The sequence below is a fragment of the Schistocerca nitens genome, chromosome 1, assembly GCF_023898315.1.
Source record: "Schistocerca nitens isolate TAMUIC-IGC-003100 chromosome 1, iqSchNite1.1, whole genome shotgun sequence".
Taxonomy (NCBI): domain Eukaryota; kingdom Metazoa; phylum Arthropoda; class Insecta; order Orthoptera; family Acrididae; genus Schistocerca; species Schistocerca nitens.
The window spans coordinates 1,038,798,014-1,038,818,420 of NC_064614.1; the positions used below are offsets into that span (position 1 = coordinate 1,038,798,014).

Sequence of the window (20,407 nt, forward strand, 5' to 3'; positions counted from 1 at the left end):
ACATACAGCACAATGTACAACCTACCTGCAAGAATGTCCTGAGGAGGGTGGCCAGTCTCTCACATTCCTCTCTTCTTGTGCAGTATATGATAGCAGACTGACAATCCTTAAAATGGGTATTAGTGAGAAGTTTGATTAGTGCTTCATCCTTGTTCTCATCTTTAGAAACTGTCAGTACAAGATTGTTGGGAAGAGGAATGTCCTTGATCACCCCCTTCTCTCCATCTGGAATGTCTAAGTGCTGAACTATACTAGCACACGTCGAGTTTGTTGCAGTAGCAGTCAGTCCCAAGATAGTACGGACTTTGAGTTTCTCTCGTAACACCTGAAATGTAAAATAATAAAACTGAAGGTAACTACATGCAGAAGGAAATTTACTAATGTGATGCGGAGATTAGTGAAAACTGAAGGGGTCAATGGAAGGAAGTGCTAACTCACGATGCCATCAGTTAGAACTGTCACACATTATAAGTTGGTTAATTTGGCAACAAGAACATAACAATTTATACAGACATCCCTCTCTACCTGTACAAATTAAACTTCTTGTTATCAGAATGTGGTGCACTCAAAATCACAACACACAGTGTGATCAGACAAATCCGACTACTAAAGGTTAGCACTTTTCTCCCCACCCCTTCAATTGTTCTAAAATGTTTTTAAAAGTAACATTTTCACTTAAAAGTAAATTACATTAAATAAAGATTATGAAGTAGTTCTTGTTCATAAATATGAACACACCCCTTATGTAATATAGAATATGACTTGTGGACTTTTTAAAGTAGTGACTGCTCCAAAGATTATCATTTTCAATCAATGTAAAGTACTTGTATAAACACAGTGTGAAAAAGGCAATGAAAAAAGGACTGAAAAGTAAACACAACAGCAGAGAAACTAGAAAATGGATGAACGGACTGAATGGACAGCAGCCAGGATATTGTTAGCCGATAGCGTTCTGCAGAAAAACAAATGCTTTAACAAAAGTATTAGATAAAAACATCTCTCCACTCTCAAATAGAGAGAGGGAAAAATGACTGTCAATAGACCTCTGTACAAGCCCTAATTTCTCTTGTCTTCATGGTCCTTAGACAAAATGTACGTCAGCTGCAGTAGAATTGTTTTGCTATCAGGTTCATACCTCCCCCCATGAACCATGGACCTTGCCGTTGGTGGGGAGGCTTGCGTGCCTCAGCGATACATATGTCCGTACCATAGGTGCAACCACAACGGAGGGGTATCTGTTGAGAGGCCAGACAAACATGTGGTTCCTGAAGAGGGGCAGCAGCCTTTTCAGTAGTTGCAGGGGCAACAGTCTGGATGATTGACTGATCTGGCCTTGTAACATTAACCAAAACGGCCTTGCTGTGCTGGTACTGCGAACGGCTGAAAGCAAGGGGAAACTTCAGTCGTAATTTTTCCCGAGGACATGCAGCTTTACTGTATGATTAAATGATGATGGTGTCCTCTTGGGTAAAATATTTCGGAGGTAAAATAGTCCCCCATTCAGATCTCCGGGTGGGGACTACTCAAGGGGACGTCATTATCAGGAGAAAGAAAACTGGCGTTCTACGGATCGGAGCGTGGAATGTCAGATCCCTTAATCGGGCAGGTAGGTTACAAAATTTAAAAAGGGAAATGGATAGGTTAAAGTTAGATATAGTGGGGATTAGTGAAGTTCGGTGGCAGGAGGAACAACACTTTTGGTCAGGTGATTACAGGGTTATAAATACAAAATCAAATAGGGGTAATGCAGGAGTAGGTTTAATAATGAATAAAAAAATAGGAGTGCGGGTTAGCTACTACAAACAGCATAGTGAACGCATTATTGTGGCCAAGATAGACACAAAGCCCATGCCTACTACAGTAGTACAAGTTTATATGCCAACTAGCTCTGCAGATGATAAAGAAACTGAAGAAATGTATGATGAGATAAAAGAAATTATTCAGGTAGTGAAGGGAGACGAAAATTTAATAGTCATGGGTAACTGGAATTCGTCAGTAGGAAAAGGGAGAGAAGGAAACATAGTAGGTGAATATGGATTGGGGGGAAGAAATGAAAGAGGAAGCCGCCTTGTACAATTTTGCACAGAGCATAACTTAACTTGGTTCAAGAATCATAAAAGAAGGTTGTATACCTGGAAGAATCCTGGAGATACTAAAAGGTATCAGATAGATTATATAATGGTAAGACAGAGATTTAGGAACCAGGTTTTAAATTGTAAGACATTTCCAGGGGCAGATGTGGATTCAGACCACAATCTATTGGTCATGAACTGCAGATTGAAACTGAAGAAACTTCAAAAAGGTGGGAATTTAAGGAGATGGGACCTGGATAAACTGAAAGAACCAGAGGTTGTACAGAGTTTCAGGGAGAGCATAAGGGAACAACTGACAAGAATGAGGGAAAGAAATACAGTAGAAGAAGAATGGGTAGCTCTGAGGGATGAAGTAGTGAAGGCAGCAGACGATCAAGTAGGTAAAAAGGCGTGGGCTAATAGAAATCCTTGGGTAACAGAAGAAATATTGAATTTAATTCATGAAAGAGAAAATATAAAAATGCAGTCAATGAAGCAGGCAAAAAGGAATACAAACGTCTCAAAAATGAGATCGACAGAAAGTGCAAAATGGCTAAGCAGGGATGGCTAGAGGACAAATGTAAGGATATAGAGGCTTGTCTCACTAGGGGTAAGATACATACTGCCTACAGGAAAATTGAAGAGACCTTTGGAGAGAAGAGAACCACTTGTATGAATATCAAGAGTTCAGATGGCAACCCAGTTCTAAGCAAAGAAGGGAAGGCAGAAAGGTGGAAGGAGTATATAGAGGGTTTATACAAGGGTGATGTACTTGAGGACAATATTATGGAAATGGAAGAGAATGTAGACGAAGACGAAATGGGAGATAAGATACTGCGTGAAAAGTCTGACAGAGCACTGAAAGACCTGAATCGAAACAAGGCCCCGGGAGTAGACAACATTCCATTAGAACTACTGATGGCCTTGGGAGAGCCAGTCATGACAAAACTCTACCATCTGGTGAGCAAGATGTATGAGACAGGCGAAATACCCTCAGACTTCAAGAATAATATAATAATTCCAATCCCAAAGAAAGCATGTGAGAATTACCGAACTATCAGTTTAATAAGTCACAGCTGCAAAATACTAACGCGAATTCTTTACAGACGAATGGAAAAACTGGTAGAAGCGGACCTCGGGGAAGATCAGTTTGGATTCCATAGAAATTTTGGAACACGTGAGGCAATACTAACCTTACGACTTATCGTAGAAGAAAGATTAAGAAAAGGCAAACCTACGTTTCTAGCATTTGTAGACTTAGAGAAAGCTTTTGACAATGTTAACTGGAATACTCTCTTTCAAATTCTGAAGGTGGCAGGGGTAAAATACAGGGAGCGAAAGGCTATTTACAATTTGTACAGAAACCAGATGGCAGTTATAAGAGTCGAGGGGCATGAAAGGGAAGCAGTGGTTGGGGAAGGAGTGAGACAGGGTTGTAGCCTCTCCCCAATGTTATTCAATCTGTATATTGAGCAAGCACTAAAGGAAAAAAAAGAAAAATTCGGAGTAGGTATTAAAATTCATGGAGAAGAAGTAAAAACTTTGAGGTTTGCCGATGACATTGTAATTCTGTCAGAGACAGCAAAGGACGTGGAAGAGCAGTTGAACGGAATGGACAGTGTCTTGAAAGGAGGATATAAGATGAACATCAACAAAAGCAAAACGAGGATAATGGAATGTAGTCAAATTAAATCGGGTGATGCTGAGGGAATTAGATTAGGAAATGAGACACTTAAAGGAGTAAAGGAGTTTTGCTATTTAGGAAGTAAAATAACTGATGATGGTCGAAGTAGAGAGGATATAAAATGTAGATTGGTAATGACAAGGAAAGTGTTCCTGAAAAAGAGAAATTTGTTAACACTGAGTATATATTTAAGTGTCAGGAAGCCTTTTCTGAAAGTATTTGTATGGAGTGTAGCCATGCATGGAAGTGAAACATGGACGATAACTAGTTTGGACAAGAAGAGAATAGAAGCTTTCGAAATGTGGTGCTACAGAAGAATACTGAAGATAAGGTGGGTAGATCACGTAACTAATGAGGAGGTATTGAATAGGATTGGGGAGAAGAGAAGTTTGTGGCACAACTTGACTAGAAGAAGGGATCTGTCAGTGGGACATGTTTTGAGGCATCAAGGGATCACAAATTTAGCATTGGAGGGCAGCGTGGAGCGTAAAAATCATAGAGGGAGACCAAGAGATGAATACACTAAGCAGATTCAGAAGGATGTAGGCTGCAGTAGGTACTGGGAGATGAAGAAGATTGCACAGGATAGAGTAGCATGGAGAGCTGCAACAAACCACTCTCAGGACTGAAGACCACAACAACAACAACAACAGGTTCATACGCGGTTCTTTAAATTTCCCGCATAACGTTCCACGAAAAGAACATCATCATCTCTCCAGTGATTCCCACTTGAAATCACAAAGCACTTCCATAATACTCACAAGTTGATCAAACCTACTACTCTAGCGGCTTGCCTCTACATTGTTTCAATGTATTCCTTTAATCTGACCTGGTGCTTATACCAAACACTCACAAATGGGTCATACTAGTGTACTATATGCAGTCTCCTTTACAGATGAACCACCCTCTCCTATATTTCTCCGCATAAAATGAAGTCAGTCATTCACTTTTTCTACAACCGTGTCCTTATGGGCTCCTTCCATTTCATATTGCTATGTATCATTACATGTAGATATTTGATCAATGTGACTGTTTCAGTCCTGCATTTGAACATCACGGAATTTTTTTCCCTGCTCATCTGCATTAACTTATATTTTTCTCCATTTGTAACAAGCTGCCATTCATCACACCAACTAGAAATTTTGTCTATGTCATGTTGTATACTCCTACAGTCACTCAACAATGATGCCTTCCCGTACAATCATCAAATAACTGCAGACTGTTGCTCACTCTGTCTGTCAGATCATTTATGTACTTAGAGAATAAGAACGGTCATATCACATTTCTTTGGAATCCGCTGACAATATTCTTGTCTCTGATAAACATGCTGCCGAGTACAATGTACTGGGCTCTACTAGCTAACAGGTCTTTGAGTCACTCACTTAGCTTGCAACCTATTCCGTATACTTGTACTTTCATTAAAAGTCAACAGGTCAATAGTGTAAATGAAGGACTAGTGACTCTTTTGAGAAGTAACCAGTCTTTCTGCATTTTAAGACTTATAACCAGTGTACACATTATTAGTGAACAATCAAGCCTGACATATAAGGGAATAAAAATAGAAACAACAAAACATACGGAAGTGCCTATGAACAATAATAATAGCATTCCAAAATAATTAAATGAAGCACACATGGCATCTTGATAATTGGTATGCTAGGTACTGTAATATAAGGAATCTGCTGTGACTGTTACAATGAAATGGATACTGAAATTAATTATTTTTCCAGTCAATTGAAATACATACAGCTGTGAAATGTCACTTTGATTATGATTCTATAACATTTTTCACAGTATAACAACTCTGTCGTCAAGTGGATTAAACCAGATTAATGTATCACAACTGTTGATTCTGCGTGCATGGTCCTTTTTGACAATCAGTATTTTGCAGAGCACAGGCTGCTTTTTAAATTCATGTACACATTACATTCCTCGCTTTTCACAGTGGTTCATCAGCTTCAGTGCAGAATTATAGTGTGAATGTTGTTTTAAGGGGATCTCTGATGAGCCCAAACCTATTATGATGGCTAGTGTTGTTATGTTCTGAATCATATGCATCAAGGAACAGTTCCTGTATGATACTGATCAAAACAAGGTTCTCCTTATTACCTGTAGCTAACAGGTTTGTAAGCATACAATGACCTCTTCAAATAATCTGCATGAATGTGGCAAGGTAAATTTGTCGAACACCAACAATATTTCAGTAGGTAAACCCTGTCATTTGAAAATGAAGACATGGTTCCATATCCAAATATCAGCATGATCTGACAAATTTACTCAGCCACATTCCCACAATTTATTTAAACAACATGTACACTGTGAAGAGCTTATGATTCTCATGGAATGACATCATTTCACACCCACACATCATAGACAGTTAATTTGTTCATAAGGAAATGAAAGATCCAGAAACTTGCCAACAAAGGATATCAGATTTTTTTCTATCCCGTAAAATCCAATTTTCAGCTCAATCTCTAATAAGCTCATTGGCAACAAGCCATTAAAAGCCTGTATCTTCCCTCTTTATTGAAGTTCATCAAATAATTGCTATGTCAGCCTGTCACTTTCTCAGCCATCCATCATTTGCATATGATTTGTCTGTAGGGTTCGAACCAACTTGGTTAGCAGCCCTGATGCCGGCTACAAGTGCTTTTTGCTTGCTGTGTTATGAGATAAGTAACTTAGCCAGTAATTAATTGTTTTTCTTTATATTCTATAGTATTTACGTGTATTAGTGTCATATAGAATTGATAAATTGAAGGTTTCAGTTTTTATTTGCGCCTGAATAGGAAAAGCAAAGTTTCTGTTTAGGACAGTTTCGCTTGTACGCAAACGTTTCTTTACATTCTTCACTGACATTAAATATGTGGGATTATCAACTAATTCAGTGTACAATACTCAGTATTTACATTTATTAGTACCATTTAGACTCAATACATCGAAGGTAGCATTTTTTATATGTTTTATTATGTCATTTTTCGCATGTACGTAAACAAATGTTTACATTATAAATACAAGGGTTAATCAGTTTATGTTAGTGTACAATACTCAATATTCACGTTTATTAGTGTCATTTAGACTCGATACATCGAAGGTATCAGTTTTTATACGTTTTATTAGGAAAAGTGATACTGACAGTGAATTTCTAACCTCACTTGTATATGTTTTGACTAGCACAACCTGTGAGCACTAACCGTTAAGCGAAAGTAAAATATGTGGTAAATTAGTGTTGCGCTACAATATCTAAGTAAATCAGTATTATAATACAACTTCTGAGCCCTTCTTACATATGGTTTAGTTAGCAGAAATCTAAACCTCACCTCGGCGTCTGCTTGAATTCCTTACCTTGTTGTGGGCTTTAGGGACCGTGTACTGTAAGTCCATCAGTTCCTATAAAGTAGAGTTTGTATTTGTGCTTTACATTCTGAATTCTTATTCTTAGCTAAAGGTTTTGTTTTTTACCTGCATCTGTCAGTGTACAATACTCAGTACTTAAATTTATTAGTGTCATTTAGATTCGATACACTGAAGGTAGCAGTTTTTATAGTTTTATGAGGTCATTTTTGCGTGTACGTAAACATTTGTTTACATTATAAATACGAGGGATAATCAGTAGGTGTAGCTTACCATAGGTTATGGTTTAATTCTTTAATAATATTCACTAGATGGCCCCTAGTAGGAAAAAAGGCACCACATCTAGCTTCTACCATACATTTTTATTGTTTTTCATTGTTGAGTGTCCTTTCTGCCAACTAGAGAGTAGCTGTTAACCTTGTATGGCAGCAGGTTTCCTTAAGTTTCTTATAGTAAATCACATATTAGCTAGAGACCAAACACAGCTGGAAGTTTTGTTGGCCACAGTCAACAGCCTCCAGTGTGCCACCTTGACGTGTGGTGTGGATGGGGTACTTGGGGCAGCCTCTGCTGTACTAGATGTGCAAGGGGAGGGGATGTCAAAGCTCTCTGTCACTGAACTGACCTCAGGTGCGACTGAGCCAGCCGGCCCACTCTCACCTCAGTGTGTGTGGCGGACTGTGTCGAGGTCTCGAGCCTCAAGGCGAAGGCTGCATGCGGGACGCAGGCTCCTGCCAAATCCTATGCACTTTGCTAATAGATTCAGTATGCTATCTGATGCTGGGTGGGAGGCTGAGCTGGATCAGAATGCACCTTCTGCCAGAATAGTGGCCGCTCGTTCAGCAAGGTCTGGACAGGCACGGGCATGTGGGGATAGAGGTTTGTTAGTTATTGGGAGTTCCAATGTTAGACGGGTCCATGGAGCCCCTCAGGAACTAACGTCTAGGGCAGGCAAGAAGTTCAACATTCATTCGGTGTGCTTGCTGGGGGGCCTTGTCTGGGATGTGAAAGAGGCTCTTCCGGTGGCTATTGAGCATGCGGGATGCAGCCAGCTGCAGATTGTTGCACATGTCAGCACCAACGATACCAGTCGGGGTTTCGAGGATATCCTTGAGTCCTTTCAATGGCTCGCAAAGTTGGCAAAGGCAGCCTCCATCTCTCTAGGACTGGAAGCCAAGCTGACGATTTGCAGCATTGTACCCAGGGTGGACCAGGGTCCCCTGGTTTGGAGTCGAACGGAGAATCTAAATCAGAGCCTATGTCGACTTTGTAACAAAAATTGTTGTAGATTCTTCGACCTATGCTATGGGGTGGAAGGCTGTAAGATGCTCCTCGATAGATCAGGGGTGCTCCACACACAGGAAGCACCTACATGGGTAGCACAGTACTTGAGGTGTGCACATGGTTTTTTTTTTTTTTAGATTAGGTTTCTTCCCATGGGAAACAAACCACTGGCCTGAAAAATTACCAGTTCATGACACTGATGTGGGTGTGCCAACTGTAAAAATTGTTAGTTCGCCTAAACAGGTCATTCCAAAGGATTTAGATATACTAAATCTAATGTTAGTAAATTGTCGAAGTGCCTGTAGCAAGATACCCAAGTTACTCTCCAAAACAAACAATAGTAATGCCAATAATGTATTAGGTACCAAAGGTGGTTGAAACCAGACATAAATAGCCGTGAAATTTTGATCTCGGATTGGACAACGTTTAGGAAGGATAGGACAGATGCTATGAGAGGTGGTGTGTTCATTACTGTTAAAAGCTGTTTAAACGCAGTTGAGATCGATAATGGGTCGGACTGCGAAATAGTCTGGATAAAGCTGTCAATCAGACAAGGCATGGCCATTGTATGGCCGTTGTATTAGGATGACCACTAGCATCGTTGCAGAACATTTCAGGGAAAGTCTTGAGTACATACGAAATAAATATCCAAATTATCCATTAGTTATAGACTTTAATATGGTGTCTGGGGAAATTACACGTTTATCACAGGGGACAGAAGCAAAGACTTGTGTGAAGTTGTACTAGAAGTGCTCTCAACATGCAACCTAGAGCAATTGGTTAGAAAACCAACTCGAGATGGGAACATATTAGATAACTTGGTGACAAACAGACCTGATCTTTTTGAGGAAGTTAATCTAGAAGAAGGTATTAGTGACGATAATGTCATTGGGGCTTCTATGTGTGTGTGTGTGTGTGTGTGTGTGTGTGTGTGTGTGTGTGTGTGTGTGTGTGTGTGTGTTGGGGGGGGGGGGAGGGAACCACGTAGAGTTTTCTTGTTTGGGAAAGCAAATAAAAGTGTCATTAATGAATACCTTCATAGTCAGCTCCAAGCATTCATCGCGGGACACAAAGATATTGAGCATCTTTGGTCGGAATTTAAAGGTATTGTCCACTATGTTCTACAGAAGTATGTGACTAGCAAAAATATAAGGGAGGGAAAGGATCCACCTTGGTACAACAAACATATTAGGAAGTTGCTGAGAAAGCAGAGAATTTTGCACAGTCATTTTAAACGTAGTCATTGCCCCGCTGACAAACAGAAATTATGCAAAATGAAAGCAGCTGTCAAAAGGTCAATGAGATTCTTTTAATGAATCTGAAAGTAATATTTTATCTGCAGATTCTAAAAATAACCCCAAAAAATTTTGGTCATACATAAAATCTATGAACGGTACAAATAATTCAATACCTTCTCTTGCTGTCAGTATGGGTAACGTAGCGTAACGTATAATGATAGACTGAAGGCCAAAATTCTAAACCTAGGTTTCAAAAACTGTTTTACGATACAGGACGGCAACACCATTCCCCCTTTCAATTATCAAACAAACGCAAGGATGGCTGACCTAGTGTTTAGTGTACATGGGGTTGTAAAACAGTTAAGCTCCTTAGATGCCAGGAAGGCATCTGGCCCAGACGATATCCCCGTAGGATTTTATGTTGACTAAGCTACAAATATAGCACCATTCTTATCCATCATCTATGAGAGATCATTGGAACAGCGGAAAGTTCCACAGGACTGGAAGAAAGCCCAGGTCACAGCAATCTATAAAAACGGTAGAAAGTCGGATGCACATAATTACTTGCCAATTTCACTGACATCGATTTGTTGTAGAATCGTGGAACGTATTTTGTGTTCAGACATAATGACCTTTCTAGACTCTGAGAAGCACATCTGCAGAAACCAGCACAGTTTTAGGAAACAGCAGTCATGCGAGAGACAGCTGACCCTCTTTGTACGATATACAACAGGCACTAGATACCGGATCCCAGGTTGATGCCATATTCCTCGACTTCTGAAAGGTGTTCGACTCAGTTCCGAACTGTCGCTTGCTTCAAAAAGTGCACACTTACGGTCTATCCGATGACATATGCAGATGAATAGAAAAGTTTTCTAACAGACAGTGAAAAGTATGTTGTCCTGAATGGGGAGACTTCAACAGAAAGAAGCGTAACATCAGGTGTGCCCCAGGGCAACGTAACAGGTTCGCTGCTTTTTACGATTTACATAAGCAATCTGGTTGATGGTATTGACAGCGGCATTAGCCTGTTTGCCGATGATACTGTAGCCAACAGGAAAGTAGTATCACATGAATGTTGTGAACAACTCAATGAGGATTTGCAGAAAATATATGCGTGGTGTAATGATTGGCAGTTATCTCTCAACATTAGTAAGTGTAACCTACTGAATATAACCAAATGAAAATCCCGATTAATGTATAAGTACAAAATAAATGCCCAGTCTTTGGAAGCGGTAACATCTGTCAAGTATCTGGGTGTGACTATTTCAAATCTCAAATGGAACAATCAGATTACACAAGTAACGGGTAAGGCGAACTCTAGATTGTGGTTTATTGGTAGAATCCTGAAGTGATGCAGTGGTTCAATAAAGGAAATTGCTTGCAATAATTTAGTTCATTCAGTCTTAGAGTATTGTTCGTCTGTATGGGACCCTTACCAGTTGGGTTGGTTCAAGAGATTGAGAAGGTCCAAAGAAGAGCGACAAGATTCGTGACTGGTACTTCGCGAGAGCGTTTCAAATCTCATAGAAAGTTTGAAGTGGGACACGCACTGTCTGACAAATTGTTAAGGCCTTATTATCTAAAGGCATATGAAACTAATGAGCCAAACAAAGGAAGATGTTGCTCGCGATAATACACAGATTAAGACTTGTCCTGAAGTAGAAAGCTCTGAGATATTTAGCTATTCATGGAATGTGTATCGAAAAGACGGATTAGATGCCATTGGAGGGGGAGTCTTCATGACAGTTAACAAAAATATTGTTTGTGTTGAGGTAGAACTTAGTACGCCAGTGACATCATGTATAACAGGTCTACGTAAAATCAAGTTATTGTTGGATGTTTTTACCAGCCACCCAATTCCACTGTGACATTATTAGGAGTCATTCAAAGATGGTCTATGGTCACAAGTGAAAAAATACCAGATCACCCAAGACTAGTTGGAAGCGACTTTAGCCTACTGAGTATGACTCAGACATCTAGAGATTCACTGCAGGAGGTACAGACAGTCTTGCAAAGTATTTTTAAGTACACTGAAGTGCCAATGAACTGGATTAGGCATGTGTACTCAAATACAGAGATATGTAAACAGGCAGAATAAGGCACTGCGGTTGTAAACGCCTAGATAATACAACAAGTGTCTTGCGCAATTGTTAGACCTGTTACTGCTGCTACAATGGTAGGTTATCAAGATTTAAGTGAGTCTGAACGTGGTATTAATATCCAGCGCCAAGTGATGGAACATAGCATGTCTGAGGTAGCGATGAAGTGGGGATTTTCCTATACGACCATTTCACGAATGTACTGTGAATATCAGGAATCCAATGAAACATCAAATCTCTGACATTGCTGAGGTCGGCAAAAGATCCTGCAAGAATGGGACCAACGACAAATGAAGAAAATCATTCAACATGGCAGAAGTGCAACCTTTACACAAGTTGCTGCAGATTCCAATGCTGGGCCATCAACAAGTGTCAGTGTGCAAAGCATTCAATGAAACATCATCAATATGGGCTTTTGGAGCTGAAGGCCTAATTGTGTACCCTTGATGGCTGCATGGCAAAAAGATTTACACCTCACCTAGGCTTGTCAACACTGACATTGGACTGTTGATGGGTGGAAACATGTTGGCTGGTCAGATGAGTCTCGTTTCAAATTTTATCACGCAGATGGATGTGTAGGGGTATGAAGACAACTTCATGACTCCAGGGACCCTGCATGTCAGCAGGGGACTGTTCAAGCTGGTGGAAGCTCTGTAACGGCGTGGGGTGCGTGCAATTGGAGTGATATGGGATCCCTGATACATATAGATATGACTCTGACAGGTGGCATGTACGTAAGCACTCTGTCTGATCACCTGCATTCATTCATGTTCATTGTGCATTCTGACTGACTTGGGCAATTCCAGCAGGACAATGTGACACCCCATATGTCCAGAATTGCTACAAAGTGACTCCAGGAACACTCTTCTGAGTTTAAACACTTCCGCTGGCCGCCAAACTCACCAGACATGAACATTATTGAGCATATCTGGGATGCCTTGAACATGCTGTTCAGAAGAGATCTCCATCCCCTTGCACTGTTACGGATTTATGGACAGCCCTGCAGAACTCATGGTGTCAATTCCCTCCAGTACTACTTCAGACATTAGTTAAATCCATGCCGTGTTGTGTTGTCGCACTTCTGCATGCTCGCAGGGGTCCTACATATTAGGTTGGTGTATCAACTTCTTTGGCTCTTCAGTGTATGTTATCCGAAAACTGTCTCACGCAACTAGATCGAGAGCCCATGTGCAATAGAAATATTTTAGACCTCGCAGATACAAACAGGCCTTGCCATATCAATGGCATCGTACAGATACAGGGATTTGAGCTCATGATGTCAGCACAGTGACGATTGTTACTGAAGTTAATAAATCAATCAAGAAGGGTAGGTGAATATTTCTGCTAGACAGAGCACATAAGCAATTGTTAGTATCCCTCTTGGAGAATGAACGGACATTATTTAGTTCCAGTCAGGAATTTCGGCCTAAGTCAAAATGGATTACAAACTGTGCGATGGAGAAGTATGTGCTGAGTAAGTGAATTAAGGACAGAAAAGACCCACTGTGCTTTAACAAAGAGAGTGCAAAACGTTGAGGAAGCAAGACTGTTGCACTCTCAGTTCAAATGAGAAAGCACAAATGATGATAGACTAAAGTTAAGAGCAATTTGTGCACCTGTAAAAACATCGATGCGCAAAGCATACAAATATGACAGTCATACCTTAGCAGATCTTGCCGAGAACCCGAGAAAATTATGGTTCTACATAAAATCATTATAAGTGGGCTAAGGCTTCTAGCCAGTCACTTGTTCACCAGTCTAGTGTGGCAACAGAAGATAGCAGAAGAAAAACAAAGTTTCAGATTTTGCGTTTAAGGAACTGTTCGTGGAGGAGAATCATACAAACATAATGTCACACACCCCTGGCATAGAGAAACAACTGAAAGCATAGTAAATGAATAAGCTGCCAGTCCAGATGGAATCCAAACTTGGTCTGACAAAGAATATTTTACCACTCTGGCTCCTTACTTAGTTAGCGTTAATCGCAACCTCTTGCCCAGTGGAAAATCCCAAGCAACTGGAAAAAAGCATAGATGACTCCTTTATATAAGAAGGGTAAAAGAACAGAAGTCTAAAATTACAGACCAATATCTTAAACATAAGATTTGCTGCAGAATTCTTGAACATATTCTGAGTTCAACTATAATAAATTTCTTTGACATGGAAAAACTTATGTCCACAAATCAGCAATGTTTCACATAGCCCCGTTTGTGTGAACCTCAGCTTGCCCTTTTCTCTTATGCTATCCGGTAAACTACAGATGAAGGGCAAAAGGCAGATTCCATATGCCTAGATTTCTGAGAAGCATTTGACACCACGCCTCACTGCAGACTGTTAATGATAGTATGAGCGAATGGAATATATTCCTAAATATGTGAGCAGCTTGAAGAACCCAGTATGTTGTCCTCAACAGCGAGTGTTCATCAGATACAAGGGTATTGTCAGGAGAGCCACAGGAAGTGTGTTAGGATCACAGTCCTTTCTATATCCATAAATGATTTGGCAGAATGGGTGAGCAGCAATCTGCAGCTCTTTGCTGTGATGCTATGGTGTTCAAGAAGTTGTTGAGAGACTGTAGGTGGATGCAAGATGACTTTACACAAATTTTCTAGTTGGTGTGATGAATGGGAGCTAAACCTAAATGCAAAAAAATGTAACTTAATGGGATGAGTGGGAAAAAGAAACCAGTAATGTTCAAATATAGTATTAGTAGTGTAGTGCTTGACAAAATCACGCTGATCAAATACCTTGGCGTAAAGCTGCAAAGCAATACGAAATGAAATGGGCAAGTAAGGATTGTAGTAGGGAAGGCGAATAGTCAACTTCGGTTTATTGGAAGAATTTTAGGAAAGTGTGGCTCATCTGTAAAGGAGACCACATATGGGACACTAGTATGACCTATTCTTGAGTACTGCTCGTGTGTTTGGGATCTGCACCAGATCAGATTAAAGGAAGCCATCAAAGCAATTCAGAGGTTGACTGCTAAATTTGTTACTGGCAGGTTTGAACAACACAAAAGTATTACAGAGATACTTCAGGAAGTCAAAATGGGAACCCTCACAGGGAACACGGTGTTCTTTTCAAGGAACACTATTGAGAAAATTCAGGGAATTGGCATTTGAAGCAGAATGATACATACATACATACATACATACATTTCACGTAAGGGCCATGAAGATATGGTGTAAGAGAGGCATATAGACAGCTGTTTTACCCTCACTCCATTTGCAAGTGGAACAGGAAAGAAAATGATTAGTAGTGGTACAGTGTACATTCCACCAAGCACCGAGCTGTGATTTGCAGAGTATATAGCTGCAGATGTAAATGTAAACACAGATCTGATGGAGCAGATCACACAAAATACAAATTCGTTAATCAAGACATCATCTCTTTCAGCAGACCTACAGAAGAACCTGCAGAACACACAACTCCTTGGCTGTATGGATTACTGAAAATCCATAATGATGATGTACCACTAAGACTGATTGGTGTTCCCGGCTCAGTGACATGCTTGGCATCTCTGCTTCACCCACATGTGGGGAAGACTGGAAGATATGGAAGAGCTTGGCTATGTTTCACTGAGAAGCTGAAGAAACTAAAACTTGTACCAAAAGACATCCTGGTCAGCTATGATGATGTTTCTTTGTTTACAAAAGTGCCATTAAATTATTATCTGGCATATGCATTCCATTTTCCCACATGACATTACCAACCTCTTTCATGCGCATCTTACCATGAGTGACTTCATATGGAAAGGCAATTTAAGCGAACAGCTGGAAGGTGTTGCTATGAGCAGTCTACTTAGTCCAGTGGAGGCCAATTTCTTCATGCAGCATTTCAAAAGACAGGCCCTGGTCTCTAAAAGTATAGTAAAGGTACATCAATGGCACCTTCATCATGTGGAGCAATGTTGAGGAACAGCTCACTGATGGTTATGAGGAATGACGATAACCTAGTACACAATGTGTATCAAAAACTCACACGGACTGATACTTGCACAAACTATCAAGTCATCACGAGAGCCAGGAAAGAGAAACAATTAATATGCTCGTAACATACAAGACAAATATGTTAGCTGCATCATCTTGGATGCTAGATACAACGCTTTGAATCATTCTGAGAAGTAGCATGTACTCTACCAGTTACATATGAGAAGTGTCATTAAATCTAACACTCAGCGAAGTGGTATGTTGGAAGAAGAAATTTCAGGTAGAGCCTTTCTGCCAAACATCCGCAGGGTGATGGACAGAATTGGCCATATTTTGAGGAAATATAATGTAAAGATTATTTACAAACTGACCAAGAGGATCAATGAGCGTCTCAGATCCACGAAGGACAAAAGGGACCCACTTGCAAAATCAGTAATGTGGACACCATTCACGATCCCGCAGCTGTAAATATACATGACAAAATGAAATAATCACTGATTCGAAATGATTTCAATGTGAACTCAAAATTTAAGCCAGACCAGAACTTGAACTCACATTTCCCACTTCTCCCACCCAAATCCCCAGCTTGTTGCACACTGAAGAGATATTATGGCCATCAAGCTGTATATACATTTACACATGTGTGGTGTCTGTTGTTTTCAATGTGTTCAAAAGAAGATACCCCATTCATGATCCTGCAGCCATACATATACATGATGAAAAGAAATCAAATTAAGTGAAATGAAACGAAATAATCTCAGACTCGACTGGTATAAGGCATCAAAGTTGTTTCAATGGTGATGAGTTCGAGTCCTGATCCGCCACAAATTTTCACTCGAAACTTTTCGTCACTGAAATTACTTCAGTGCCTAATTGCAGCAGAGTTATAGGTTATTCCATTTCATTTCATGACAAAAATGTGAGGCTGCAGGACCATGAATGGTGACACCTCACTGACGGCCACAATGTCTCTTCAATGTGACTGCACACGCACACATGCACTCTCTCTCTCTCTCTCTCTCTCTCTCTCCTGAACTGCTGTGGGACTCCAACGAATGCAGCCAAGCATGAGTATGATGGACAGGAGTGCCATGTCAGTAATGTGAAACAATATGAAAATCTGAGTCAGACAGGAACCATGTCCAGATAGCCAAGGTGGTTGAGGCGACCATTCGCAAGAAGCAGGAAATCCAGGTTCGAGTCCCTGTCTGACACAAATTTTCACTTGTCACCACCGAAATTGTTTCGATGCCTAATTGCAACTGACTCAGAGATTATTTCCATTTCATCCCATAACAACATTCTCTTAACAGGCAAGAGACTAAAATGCTTGGTTACAAACCTAGCGACATGTTATTTTTTTAATGCAAAAAGACAATGTCTCTCTTAGATCATTTGATCACTCCTCATTTTAAACGCTGTAATCACTCACAATCAGGATCACAATATTGTGATCTTGAGACGGAATAAATACCCTAAGCAGCAAGCCCCTGTATTTTTTGACCTCTTAAGTACAGGTATTTTAAGAATCTTTTGTTTTATCTTTTTCATTTACACACACTTCCTCAGAGTTCAACATCAAAACTAAGGTATTCAGCACATCTTGCCTGTTATTGATTTTAAGTGTTCATTTCATGTCACACTGCTTTACAACTTTTCCACTTCACATAAATCAGTTTGATTTTCCTCGGAGGCATGCTATTAATGCTTTAATCATGAACCACGTCTCCACAATATCCTTTCTTCCCGGACTGCTAGTCCTGCGAGCTTTGTAGAGGAACTTCTATGAAGCCCGGAAGGTAGGAGATGAGGTATTGGCGGAAGTAAAGCTGAAGGACAGGTCATGAGTTGTGCTTGGATAGCTCAGCCAGTAGAGCACTTGCCCACAAAAGGTAAAGGTCGCAGGTTCGAATCCCATTCTGGCACAGTTTTATCAGCCAGGAAGTTTTGCATTAGGCAAGACGTCATTTCTAATCAGATGAAACTGAGCAAGAGCAGGACAAATTAGTACCGGATGTCTGGGAGTAACTGAGGCACTAGCTTCTGTCACTGGACTGTCCTACAGTGGCTTACAGAATGTCTAACAGACTGGTAAAGACCCATTCCATGATAACCGTTTCTGATTCAATCAACAGTCATTGCAAATCCCAGATGACCTGATGTCAGAGCACTGTAAACATTCTTGGTCAATGATACGGCACTTTCTTGGTTTCTGGGTAAGACCTGAGTCGTGAGCATATTTTAGCACAGTCAAGAGCTTACATGCTCCTAAAATGTCTTCGAGAAAACAGTGTCATCAAGATGTAAGAGGTGTGATGTCCATTTGAGATGCCAAGCAAGTTGTCCATCGTGCATTTAAAGGTTGCTGTTACATTACACAGACTGAACAGGACTGCTTTGACAGAGGCCATCAGGAGCTATGAAAGCTGTCTCTTCCCAGTCACCCTCATCAACCTAAATCGGGCAGTAGCCAGTCTGCATATCTATAGCACTCCCTTCCGACAGTTCAAGGTGTTAGCAATTTGTGCCTATGGGAATACATTCTTTTCAATGATTTTGGCAGATGCTGGTAATTGCCATCCAGTGTGTATACAGTTTTTTTGCACTGGGTTGTCTGAAATGCCTTTTCTCAATTTTCAAATTGAACATGTCCAAAAATTGATGTTGAATGCAAAAAAACTCCCCGACATCATGCCTCAGTCATGGTAGAGTTTATTGGAAGATGGGTAGTAGATTCCCTTTGTATGTAATCTGTAACGGTAGCTTAGCATGGTTCTACATTGACAGTCCCTCCTGGACTAGTTTGGCTGTCCCTATGCACGTACCCTTATGGATGAGTAGTAGTTGTCAACAGCAACTGGTGACTGACGTATCTCCTTGTCCACTTGTAATAATTATGTATTATGGTCATCACTAGCATATTTATTTGCTTTATGAGACTGAGTACTTTCTTGCTTTTGAATACAGCTTCATAGTTTAACTGAATGTTCAGACTATAGACCAGAAACTGGCTCATTGGTGATGGTGGAACGTGTGCGCATCTTCAACAGCTCGTGATCATCAAGAGCAATTGTTGCACAAGAACTTGCCAGAGTAGCTTCATTAAACTGGAGCTTTGATCTACGAGTCTATGACTGCTTGGTATAACATTATGACTGCATTCCGGTGAGACAACATATTCGAAGAGCGTTGGTGTATCACTGGTAGTTACTCTCAGAATGTTAGTTCCTGCTCCTGGATGTACTTTCCATTTGCAACCTTCAGCACAAGAGCCTTTGAATCTCAAATGTAATCTTCAGCTGGTGTCAATGTGTGTCTGACACAATAGAATCAACCAGTATCTGGGTAGTCTGCTTGTCAATGGTGACATCAATACAAGTCCCTTACACCTCGGTAACTCTCATCCATGGAGGATTTTCATCCAGTGTGGCATCACCTCCATAGATGATTGCACTTCTTAGTTTTCTGATTTCAGTGGCTGGGCAAGCAGATGGAACCTCTGGACAGCAATGGGGAATGACTGTGTTGTATTCGAGAACAATGTCAATGATGATATGACCACTGGCTTCATCCTATAGACTGGCTGAAGTCACCTGGTATTCACAAAACTGCCACATTGTTTGATGTCTTACAGCATATAGACATTGAACACTGTTCATTTTTTGAAAGCACTATATGGCATGGCAAGAGCATTCATAATACAAACATACAGACTTGTTTTCATCTGTAGATCCACATATCTGTGTGGTGATCAAATCGACAAGGGAGTGGACTGTATCTGTGTCATTAAGAATTGTGTATGTTGTCCAACAGTTGTGGCAGTAGTCTATGGTTTCTGATTATTCCCTCACATTTGTCTGCCTTGAAAAGATCAGTACCAATTCTTGAGTCAATAATACTACTTCCTCCTGGTTGGATTTTACATTCAATGCTGCTACTTCTGCCCATCTAGGTTCAACATTAACAGGTGACATATACCCTCGTACCTCGTCTATGACTTTGCAAGGTCCTGATGGTCTTCCACCACTGCCATTTGTACGAAATTCGTAAGTCTGTCCAATGTCTTTCAATATACTCTTTTCTGGTACATTGCCTAAATGTGCTGGCATCACATATTTAAGTCCTCTGCTGTGATGACAATCCCTGTGACACATTTCAAAAAGTCCTCAGTATACGTCCTCTGCCACTTGTTTCACTGTGTGTGAAATTTTGTTAATTTCCATCATATGTGGGATTATTATGTGAGTGCCCCGAAACAGAATATATATTATCATGTTGCCTCCCTGGTGTTGGACCCTGTTCTTCACTTCTTCACCTTTGGGGATCCGCTGTTGATTGTCATCAAATGTGTTCTTCATTTTCGAGTGAAATTTGTGACCTGTCCTGGCCTCTCCCTCATTCATGAATCACTGTACTATTCCAGTAAAAGTACACGTTGGCAAGACATCATGTCATCTCATCTGTAGTATGCAGCACACTTTCAAATTCCTTTGTCCATTCAGTTGGGTCCTGGCCAGTGTCTCCCAAAAGCAATACCAGATGGCTGATGTGCATCTGAATCACCAGTGCCTTTAGTACCTTGACAATGCAGACCATCTGAGGAATGTACTGTTTGTTGGTTAGGTTAGTGTTGTTTAACGTCCCGTCGACAACGAGGTCATTAGAGACGGAGCGCAAGCTCGGGTTAGGGAAGGATGGGGAAGGAAATCGGCCGTGCCCTTTCAAAGGAACCATCCCGGCATTT

At 40.5% G+C, this 20,407-nt stretch overlaps 1 protein-coding gene across 2 annotated transcripts in view; it reads right to left on the reverse strand.

The window, feature by feature from the left end:
* Positions 1–20,407, reverse strand: part of LOC126196938 (ATP-dependent DNA helicase Q4) — a 139,816-nt gene that overhangs the window by 55,128 nt on the left and 64,281 nt on the right. For both annotated transcript variants that reach the window (XM_049934600.1, XM_049934601.1), the window contains one exon: positions 26–325. In XM_049934600.1, the coding sequence (XP_049790557.1) occupies positions 26–325 (300 nt within the window). The remainder of the gene's footprint in view (positions 1–25; positions 326–20,407) is intronic.